At 33.1% G+C, this 11,861-nt stretch overlaps 1 protein-coding gene and 1 long non-coding RNA gene across 3 annotated transcripts; both read right to left on the bottom strand.

Annotated features, from left to right (window-relative positions):
- Window positions 1-2,662: 2,662 nt before the first annotated feature.
- LOC147382680 (uncharacterized) lies at window positions 2,663-7,991 on the bottom strand. 2 transcript variants are annotated; one of them, XR_015173947.1, is made up of 3 exons: window positions 7,605-7,991; window positions 5,962-6,003; window positions 2,663-4,138 (listed from the first exon to the last, which is right to left on the bottom strand). It is a non-coding gene; the product is annotated as an uncharacterized LOC147382680 (long non-coding RNA). The 2 variants fall into 2 exon arrangements; XR_015173948.1 differs by lacking the exon at window positions 7,605-7,991 and adding an exon at window positions 6,198-6,372.
- Window positions 7,992-8,144: 153 nt separating this feature from the next.
- On the bottom strand, window positions 8,145-9,615 carry LOC147382679 (uncharacterized). Its single transcript, XM_086429142.1, has 2 exons — window positions 9,235-9,615; window positions 8,145-8,919 (listed from the first exon to the last, which is right to left on the bottom strand). Exons 1-2 carry the CDS (start codon window positions 9,609-9,611, stop codon window positions 8,199-8,201), a joined length of 1,098 nt encoding a protein of 365 aa, XP_086285268.1. The 5' UTR covers window positions 9,612-9,615; the 3' UTR covers window positions 8,145-8,198.
- Window positions 9,616-11,861: the final 2,246 nt, after the last annotated feature.

Genomic DNA, 11,861 nt, shown 5'->3' with positions numbered 1-11,861 from the left:
ATTGCCCTTCATTCAGGATTCAATGCCACAAATCGATGTAGTGTGTTGAAATCACATTTGGAAAAGTTAGGTATGTTAAAAGAGATGAGAGGAGGAGAGGGAGGATGTTTAAAAATATAATTTAGCAGGGATTTTCATATAAAACATTGACGAAGATATTTCGTTCCGAAGATAGATTTTACCATACTTGATGACCGGTTCGGTCTATTACGTTTATAATGGTTCATTTTTATGGTTAGCTAATACTCATGTTATTTTTATGCTAAAAATACATATATATATATATATATATATATATATATATATATATATATATATATAGGGAGCGGTTCAGCAGCCCCTTATGGTGCCACACATTTTTTGTAAATTACTTTTGATGGGGTTACAAGTTTTGGAATAGGCTGATTTTTTGTGAGGATGATCTCTACGGTGAAGATATCATCCTCACAAAAAATCAGCTCATTTTGAAACTTCTAACCCAAGTTTACAAGTTGAAGAATCGTGGACCATCCAATTTTTGTAAATCACTTTTGACGGGGTTAGAAGCTTTGGAATGAGCTGATTTTTGGTTAGGATGATCTCCTCATCATAGAGATCATCTTCACAAAAAATCAGCTCATTCCAAAGCTTCTAACCCATGTTTTGAAAAATGCGTGGCACCATATGGGGCTGCTGAACCACTCCCATATATATATATATATATATATATATATATACATTTAGTGACTTATGTAAGAACATATGATCTTCATTGTGTAAATACAAAATCAAACAATAGTAATTTATCATCAAAATTGTTGAATATTTTAATAAAAATATATATAATAATATATAACTGAGTTGCTATATATATAAGTCTATTCATTGGTGGTAATTAGTTGTTGTATGTTACTCTGCCTGCACACTCAATTTTCTTTAGAGGCGTGGAACACATTAAAGAGAGAAAGTAAGTACCTCCCTCAACTCGGTTCAACCTTCTTTTGTGTTTCAGGTCAGATTGAACAATTTATCCATACAAAAATTGGATTGGAAAATTGCTCTAGGCTTTTTTCAGTTTTAATTAATATTAATTTCAACAATTTTAAGGCATATTCGTTGTTGTTGGACAGAATAATTCTGTCTCTTCTGATAACAACAAATCATTTTGGTTTGAAGGGTTTCATTATAAAAGGTGGGGCCATCAAATATTTATTTATTTTTACTTTACAATGAGAGTTGCATTTCTACAAAAGTTTATTTGTCGTGAAAAAACTACCTTCTTAACGGGTTAGCGGATGACCTTTATGATTACCATGCTAATTATTTGACGGCTAGAGAAATTTTGAATGTGATTCAAACGAAATAGGATATAGAAGAGACCGGACCTAAAGAAATACGATGTAAGGCACTATCTAAAATTGCAGATGGTGAATGAAAATTAGTGGTATCTCAATCTCGTGAATTACATAAAATAACACATGAGATATTGTAAGAGGGAATGGTAATTGTTGAATAATTCCAAGTAAGTGTTTTGATCGATAAATTGCCTCCTTCCTAGAAAGATTTAAGAACACTTTTTGACATAAGTCAAAAGAGTTTTTAATGGAAAGTCTCATAGTTCCTCTCCAGATTGAAGAAAAAGCTTATTATTAAGACCAAAAAGAAGAACATGGGTCTTCAATCTATTGTCTGAGAAGCCAATCGGAACGAAGGTTTATCTTAAACCTAATAACAAAAATCTTGAAAAATAAAAAGGTACAGAATAAAAAGATTCCCAGAATAAATAAATATATATATATATATATAAAATAGAACCCTTCAAGAAAAGCTAAAGATTATAGTTAGATCGTTTGCTATGCCTATAACAAGATTGAGCATTTTGCTTAATTGGAATTGTTGAAGTTGAAAACTTGCTCAACAGGGAAACTTGGTCAAAGAATCTCTTATGGTTATGATAACTGAAACACACATGCTTAGTGATTTTGAAGGGTGGTGGAAAAATACCGGTGCTTCTCGACATATTTGTTTTAACTGAAATTGGTTCAAGTCATATTTTCCTACCGATAACAAGAAAGTCCTCTTAGGAGATTCGCACACCACCAAGATTCAAGGTATCAAGGATTTGAATTGAAGTTTACTTCTGGGAAGACAATTATCCTGAAGGATGTTCACTACAACAAATATGGAAATTAGGAACGGTTTATAACCGTTCCTAAGCCAGTATGAAACGGTTTGCAGTCCATCTCTAATCGAGGCGTCGTTAATGAGTTTAAACGGCTGGAAGCCGTGCTATATTGCAGGATTTGGAACGGTTAAAAACCGTTCCAAATCTAAAAGCACTTGCACAATAATAACATCCTAACATCAATTTAAAATCCGACGTCTATAAGACTGATGTTCTAGGTCTAAGACTTTTAGACATCGATTACAAAACCAATGTCAAAAGTGATCATAAAGCGATATCTAAACTTTAAAAAAAAAAATTTAATTAAAATTTTTTTTTCTACGCCACCATTAACCGTAGTTAAAATAGACACAAAAGAGAACATTGAGGTTCTCTCTCACATTTATTTATACACAAAAAGTGTTACAATTAATCATAATTTACAAAATTATCAAATATTTAACCATCAAAATTACAAAATAGAATCAACCCCCCCTCCCCCCCCCAAAAAAAAAAACAAGAAACCTACCCATCACTTCTTCCCTACATTACCATATATACATTACAAGTTTCAAACATTCGTAAAGCTCTGTTTTGAGAGTTCAATAGTAGTCCACAAGAGTTTTCCCTGTGAAAAACCAAACAATACAATAGAAGAAATTACGTGCACCTTCAGATTTGATAGACTTCCAAATGTCCAAAGATCAATCTGTGTGTATAAGAACCTTGTAGTAGTTACCTAAAGGCCAAAAAAATATGCACATAAATATTTAGTACATACGTAAGCCAAGTGACTCGAAAGCATTGATACCTCAAGGCCTAGCATGTACAACAAACCTTGAATCATATTATGACCGTTCTAAGATTTTAATTAAAATCTAAAGGGGAAACTCATGCATATAAATATTTTAAGTATTTATGGACATAAGAAATACCTCAAGTGTCTTGCCTAGTTGTGTCCCACTACATGATCAAAAAAAGCAGCAGATGTGCTTCAATAGTTATAAAGGAAATAACACAAAAAATAGTTGATAATGTGCTCCAAAAAATCATGACTTCTTTGGGTTGAAGACCAATCAATGGTCCATTAATAAGATTAGAAAATTTAGAATATTATAGACCCTTCCCAAAGCAATGTGTAATAGTATACAAAGAAAACATGCACCATCCGATGGGCGAATCCCACCTAGGAAACTTCCTAACACAAAAATAGTCAACAGATTGGATATTCTAACCATCTGATTCATCACAACATTTTAGATGGTTAGAAATAATGAAGTACCAAATGATATGTGTGTGCCACAAGTACATTTTAGGTGACACCTCTTTGTCCTCAGTGAACATTTACTCATCGGTCTTTGAATTATAAACAGATGGCCACCAAGATCTGTTTACAAGAAGAATTGCTCTGTTTTGATTCCATATAAAGTTTCCAATCTTTGTTAAACTATAGTACCTTGACAAACAGAAACTAAAATTGCCAGTTAATATGTATAACATTGGAATGAGTCACTTCCAGCACTCTAAAACACAACAAGTCAATTTTGCAAATCCTATATGAAAGATTATGATATTATGCAATTCATGTGTTGTCATATCATATAATAATTGAGTTTCACTTGCATTTCCACAAAATAAAATATAACAGGGAAGACTACAAACAAGTATAAGTAGAGGGAAGCTACAAATAGGTATAGTTGTATCTAACAGGATGGAATATTATATACCAACCAAAATAATACCATCTTCAAGGTAATGTCTCCTAAAAAATTATAAACAGGCTATACTTTGCCTCATTTACCTATTACAAGAATATGACCAACTAATTTGTAGGAGCAAAGCACAACATTCCCTCCAAGTTAAACCCACTAACACAATTTAAAAAGAAAAAAAGATATTGAACTCCAATTATTGTAAAGTTTGTAAAACAATACTTACTTCTGCCTTACTGTCTACCACAATACCAAGAATAGAATCCTCCATACAAAGTACATACTGTGAAACAAATCAAGAAAACCAAGTGATAAAATTAGTTTGTAGGGACAAAAAGAAATAAAAAGAATAAAGCTTCCAAAGATATTGTTATTCAACGACATAGTTTAGACTTGATCAATAAGAATTGGATAAAGGAGACCAAATGATTATTAATACAAGATCACAATGTAATATTTTATCACATTTCAACTTTCAACACAGCAACATTAGCATATTATTGATTATGCACTGATGGAGCATAGTAAAGAATACTAAGAGGACTTTGGGGCAGTAGCGAAGATTATAGAGGAAGTGGTTGCTATTAGTAGTAGTGGCAAAACAGAAGATTATGGCAGCAAGAGTAGTGGTGCCTATCCAGCCAAACCATCTAACCCAACCAAACCTAACAAGAATTGGTTAAATATACCTCCCTTGCCCAATGAATCAGCATCTTCATTGACACCTCTGTAAATGTTCCTTGCAAACTTTCTAAATTTTAGAACACCCTATAATTTTTTACTCATTAGTAGGATAAAGACTATCCAAGATTTTATTTTCAGTTTTACTCTTTAGCCATTATGAGTGCTCCTTAAGCAATAATTCCTTCCATGCCTAAAGAGAATGGAAAGATCCAAGATAATAAAATATGGTAGAAAGAAAGCTTTGACACAAACTTTTAGTTTAATAAAATTGTCTAAAGACTACAGTGTAAGATTTATACTATTAATTAAATACAGAAACAATAATTTTAAGTCATCATTACATATAATAATTTTCCATTCAAAAGAAAACAAACTGGCTATAAAAATGTCAGATTAATAAACATGGGGCAGTTACATAACTCTGCCTTTGTAAGCATTAACCTTGCATACTTGTTCTTTCACTTTGGAAACATTGAATGCAAAATCATTCTGAGTCTAAGAAAATATATGAAATGTTCATGAACAAGGATCAAAAGCAAAATAAATCGAGAAAGTCTCCATACTAAAAAGGGGATAAAGCTCTTAATGCCAAAAAGTTTTTTTTTTTTTTTGTTAAGATATCAAATCTTTCTTTTTAATAGCCCATGTTATTTTTGTTTTTAATCTACACATGGTGGTAGCATACATTATAGGAAGCTAATGATATGAATTAAGAGAATCAAGCAAACTCTTCGATTGAACCGGATGTGACCCAAAGCGATAATGTCTAGGCTATGAGAGTTCATTTGGAATTGGATTAGATCCCTTATACCAACAAGTGGATCTAAATCCAATCTAGTAACACTTGTACTGGATTCATCTTAGATCAAATCAGATTTAATAAACAATATGTATGAAATATAGATATACATCATATATCTAAATAAAATATATAACAATGTCAGATTAATAAACATGGGGTAGTTACATAGAATCTGACGTGCTTGCGTGGCATGAATGTTCATCAATATTAGGCCACCTTTTCAGACAAAAGAAACCACACCGATGAAGCTATCTTTCATCTAAACAAGACCTTAAATTGGATCTTCAAAACTTTGAATGTACGTGTGTGGCTCAAAAAAAACCGTGGGTTGGTTTTCTAACAAGTCGATTCAAGTGAGCAAAAGAGCAGAAGCAGAGATTAAAACAAAAATCCAATTTTCCCATGTATGAATTGTCTAATTTATATAAGAGGGAATGACACCTATTGTAAAGGTTCCTATAACTTAGGGTAGTAGTTTGGTCGAATGTTTGATATAAATTTTTAGGTGGGCCATTCATATTGGTGGAAACATACAACTTATGTTTCCTTAACACACACAAACCACTTTACAAATTTATAGCATGCAGACACTCAGTAGCATAAGAAACTTGCATGGTTACCTTTACAAACCTCAACCCATCAACATTTGTTGTCAATAAAACCTGCAAAGGAACACAAATTGTTGAGCCAATGAAGGGATATTAAGCACCAATGGTGTTAGCTAATCAACTATTTACCCACAGAATAGTGGTGCAGAAACCACACTATACATAGCAAATATGCAAATAAGCTGGCAGAACATACACACACTTGAGGAACTCATGAGGCATAGTGACCAAGAAGAAATGCAGTTAACCTCTTATAATACCATAGAGGAGGTGTAGAAACCACACTGTACATACCAAATCTTCACATAAGCTTGTAGAACACACATGCACATAAGGAACTCATGAGGCATAGTGACAAAGGAGAAATGCATCTAACCTGTTATAATACCATAGACCTTGGTTCAATTGCCCATGATTTCACCATGCACTTGAATAACATCGAATTGGAAGTTATACAAATAATAAAATAGGAGGGTTGTCAAGTGATCTAAACAAGTTAACTGAGCGCATTGAATGATAAATTAAGAATCAAGTGATCCTTTTGTCTATATGAGAATTAGCAATACTATCCTACCCAAGTATCGAATGTATTTGTTCTTAAAGAATACACTGAAACATCTATCTTTGGATGAAATAGGAAAAGAAACAAGTGAATTGTGATAGTAATAACTTTGAATTGTTATAGAAGATGGAATTTCGTGTACCCTCTTGGACTCCTCATCCACCCCCCCCCCCCCCCCTACAAATACATTTGGAGAAAAAACACCTACAACTACACTATAGCGAAACTAACTTTTGATATTAAACCAAAGTGCACTTGTTTATAAGGGATATATCCCATAGTAGTGCACTTCATCTTGGTAGGTAAAAGTCACTAAGCCATATCAACCACTGATCTCCATCTACACAAGTCTTCTATATAAACTTTTTCATGTAAAACTATGCAAATTACTTGACAAACCTTTCCCCAAAAGTAGTTCCAATAATTCTGATGATACCCTAAACACTGAATTTTCCACTAAATGAAGGTACCAACAAAATTGCAGACAAATTACATGAAACATATAGCTATGCTACAAAATCTAATCTAAAATCTTTTCAATAAATTTTCTACTGATAAAAAAAAATCCCTAGAAACTGATGATAGAAATATTAATTCGAAATTGAAACACACACACAAACAACGATAGAGAGAGAAATTTAACTTATCCTTTCAAAATAAATAATGAAACAAAATTTATGATTAAGTTGGAAAAAATAGCAGATTCTAGGGTTCAAATCGAACAAAATTACAAATTAATTGAAGAAAAATAGGATTTTGTTTAGGTTTCTTACTGATTTGCCTTCCTTCGAACTTCTATTTGGCTCCAACAACTGTCTAAGTTGAATATGTTGAAGCCGAGATGAAGAAGATGAGTTTAAGAGATAAAAATCAGTATATGATTTCTGAAATCAAGATGAAGAATAGGGTTTTCTTTTGTTTTCTCAAAATTGAGAAGATCGAAGATGAAAGAAGATACAATACATAGATTTAACCGATTTGTAAAAGAATCCATAAAGTTCTAAGCCAAATCACAAAAGAAACATCGATTTAGAGGAAATTAGAGAGAAAAATTGATCCAATGAAGGTTTCTAATTCTAAAATGAAAACTTACTGTATATGAGATTTGATTTGCAGGAAAGTTGAGACTCAGCCGACCTACAGGTAGAATAGGCAGGGTTTGAAATCCGATTGAAAACACTTCGAAATTGTCGAAATAGAGTTAGGGTTTCAAGTGAGAGGAGAAAAATGAGAGGAATTGCAGAAATCAACACATCGTTGTCGAGCTTTCGTTCCAATCGACGATTTTGTTCTCCCTGTTAGAAAATGAGACTTAAAATCTCTCCTCTCGAAGTTTTTCATGTAAAAGGGTCTCTTTAGAAACAGTTTTTATAAGTAAAACGGCTTAAAACCGTATTAAATTAAAAACGACTAATTACCGTTTTAAGTTGTCGTTTCTAAATAACAATTTTCTTGTAGTGATACTATGCTTTACCCATTACTCTTCATGATATGCGTCTTTGGTATAATGCTGCATTGTTATAAAATTCTCAACCAAACATCCCTCTCATATGAGAAAAAAAAAAAAGTAAAATTTAAATTCCTAACAAAAATTTCCTCACCCAGCATGTGTGGGGAGGTTCTACACTAACTCTCTCAATTAAATAGAAAGAATCCTTGCTAATAACAAATAATAACCCTCCAACAATTAGCACAGTTTTCTCTTTTGTTGGTGTCTTTTTTTGCGAAGTCTTCGACGCCCACCATTGCTTCTTCTATTGCGATTACTGGCTTCATCCTCTTCAACCATTAACACACGTTCGCCCTCACAAGTAATGTTTGCACCAAACAATCTAAAGTTACGAGTTACGATTACTGGAGGAGGTCCGCAATGATCAATCCCAAAGTGTTTTTCCTCGGGATGTTGGCTAAGTTTATAAATTCGTGCTACATCTCTATATCTCAACCCATGATGCAGGACGAACGCCTTCCACCCTCTTGTTAACACATAACTTTGGCTTTCTGGCCAAAATACAAACTTGATTTCCCATGATTTGTCATCTTTATCGAAGAAGTTGAGTATCTCTATCTTATTCTTACCTCCGTTTACCTCCAGAGGAGGGAAGTAAGCTTCAGCGTATCTCCGAGGGATGACAAGCCTGTTGTAGTCACCTACATCACTTGACGACAATGTTTTCTCAAAGAGTAACTTCTTCTTCTTCTGACTTGTTTCCGTGTTATCGGTGGTTGATACCGCAAGTAGTGTTGAATTATTACTTTCAATGGTATTGTTCAATCTTGAAGACTGCTCTTCAGAAATTGATGATGCAGATGCTGAGTTGGTTGGATTAAATACTTGTAATGTCGATCTTGATCCCTCCTTACATTCTGTTTTCATCTTCTTTTGCTTCTTCTCTTTTATTGGTTTCCTGAGATGAAAAGAATTACTTTCCTTTGAGGTTTAAAGATCAAGATAATAAAATTCCAAGGGAAATCTAACAAAAAATATAGAAATTCGGAAAAGTTTGATCACCAGTAGTTTATAACTGAAAAAAAAAATTTCATGAATTTTGTCAAAATTTTAACAGATCACATAAAAAACTATTAGAAAACTAGAATCTGATAATGGAGATAATTAGAAAGACCATTATAGTTTAAAAAAAAAATTACTGCAAAACGTAAATTTGCAGCAAATCAAATTAATACTTAAAGAAAGAAAGGAAAAAGATAATAATAAAACATACTTTTGGGATTGCGATTTCAAATTGCGAGCTTCATCTTCATCTCCAACTCCAACTATTTTAAGAACACTTAGTTTCCTCTTTCTCGATTCTTCTTCTTTTTTAGTTAGAATCAGTTTCTCTTTGTCCATCATCTTTTCTTCATCTATTAATAATCTCTGACGCCCCAAATTGTTGTTTTCTATTACTTCTTTCGGTCTTAAAACCTCTATTTCTGATCCAGGATTTGATGAAATAGAATGAATTGAGACCGTAGGATTCGAACACAATCTTGTAGGATTCCTAAGAAATTCTTTGATAACTTGCCGTGACAAATTCAAAGCTTCTTTAAAATTTTCAGAATTATAAATTGTGAAAGCAGAGTTCTTGGACGGAATCATGGTCTCCATCACCTCTACAAAGAATGATTGAAAAATCAGGAGTTTTGAAGTTAATTTATAGAATAATTAAAGAGAGAGAGAGAGAGAGAGAGTTTAATTATAGTTTTTCTCTAATTTTACTTCTAATAAATTAGCACGATTCTTTCCCGAATAGGAAACCTTGTCGAAATAGGAATTATTCGGAGTAGCGTTCAATCTCAGCCGTTGGTTTTGATGGAAAGTCTCGACCAAGTGTAATTTTCCTCTCATGTTACGTTTCTATGAAAGTGAGATACTTGTGTGTACCTTAGGACTATAGAAGATGATGCACTATAGTCGTTATCAAGAACTGATTAGGATTCTGACATCTTTTTGTTAAATTACGTTTTTACTCCCGCGCTTTGATTGATGAATTATAGCCGTTTAATTCGAATTTCTTGCGTCATGGACTTTAAGCCTTCTCATAAAAACAAATACAATGATCCAGATTTGTCCTCTAGATAAGTATTTCTGAGATGTATGACATTGCATGCCAATAAATCTAGGCTGTCCATTTTTAAGATTGACGTAGACATACCCTCTATGTTTTGGTAAATATTTGAGATAGATCTGTATTTTCAAATTGATTAGATATATAAATGGCAAGCTGAGCCTTGATAAACTCCTCGGGAAGAGTAGGTGAAGTTTTCGAAACCCCACAAAGTTCTGAATTTCTCTTTAGAGTTCAATTGACCCTCGATTGAACCTGTACACATAAAACTTTTCAAGGGGGGTGATACGTGTGATAGTGAGAGATACCCTTCTCGTTAACCTTGACAATCTGTCTCACTAGTTCATGATCATGTCCGTTTATGCTATAAATGTAACATTAGCTAGGTATTTACCTTTGGCATAAGCATCCTTGAGACGTGTGTTATGGATATATATATATATATGGGGGCGGTTCAAGGGTCATATGAGAAAACATATGAAAAAACTTTCGTTTTTTAAAATAAGAGTTAGAGGTTTTGGATTGAGCTGATTTTTTGCAAGGATGGTCACTATGATGAAAAGATCATCCTCACAAAAAATCAGCTCAATCAGAAATTTATAAATCCATCAAAAGTGATTTACAAATTAGTGATAAAAATTGGTAAAAAATCGACGGTCCACATTCTAAATCACTTTTAATGGGGTTAGAAGTTTCAGATTGGGCTGATTTGTTTTTTCGATGATCTTCCCATCATAGAGATCATCCTCACAAAAAATCAGCTCAATCCAAAATTTCTAACCCATATTTTAAAATTTTATTAAAAACGAAAGTTTTTACATATGTTTTCTCATATGACCCTTGAACCTGACCCTATATATATATTTAAAGACCTACAATCTTGGACAATCCAACGGCTCAAAGCGTCTCAAAATTTAAAACACGTGCTTACTTTATATTTTCAAAATTATAGAGACCCTCCTCCCCAAACAAAAAACCCAACCAGTCTCTCTCGCTCATCTCTTCTTCTATCTAGTCCGTCTTCTTCTTCAACCCCTCTTTGCAAATCTCTGTGTGTGTGTAATTCCCATCACGAGTTAAGCACGGGGAACCTCACGAACAACCATCGTTATCTCTTTCGTAGATTGAAGAATCTAAATCACAGAAACTCTCTCTCTACAACAAGTACGAGCCTCTCTCTCTCTCTCTCTATTTTATTTTTCAAGAATGAGGGATTTCTGTGATTTGGGAACTTGTTGCCGATTCGAATCAGAGAGGATTGTGATATTATTGAAGGAACCTGATCAACCTCCCATGTACGATTTCTCACTCGCACACACTCTCTCTCTCCACGATTTATTATGGGTTTTATTTTTTTGTTCTGTGAGTGAGATATATGGGGTTTTTTTTTTTTTTTGTAGGTGAGATTGATATTAGGACCAAATACATTTTCAAACTCAGATTTACGGGTTTTGTTTTTTTGCTTTATGGGCGAGATTGGTATTAGGGATCAAATCAAGTTGAGTTTATGATTTGACTTGATGGTCTAAAAAATACATATTTTTGACCCTTTCTACATAGCTAGTGGCCCATTAGATCCTGGATTTTTTAGTGGAATGATTTGGAATCTCACTTATTTGGAATTTTTTTTTTATTTGGTCATTTCGCTTGCAACTTAATTTTTCTTCAAAGATGGTTCATGAATCCTTGTTGAATTTTCTCCGAATATGTTGTTTTATTTGATGCAAACAAATCATTAGGATTCCTTGTCAATTTTTCTTCAAATATGTTATTTTATTTGT

This window comes from Akebia trifoliata, chromosome 16 (assembly GCF_017979445.1).
Source record: "Akebia trifoliata isolate Shusen 1 chromosome 16, ASM1797944v1, whole genome shotgun sequence".
In the NCBI taxonomy this organism is placed as follows: domain Eukaryota; kingdom Viridiplantae; phylum Streptophyta; class Magnoliopsida; order Ranunculales; family Lardizabalaceae; genus Akebia; species Akebia trifoliata.
This window is presented reverse-complemented; position numbering and strand designations above follow the sequence as displayed.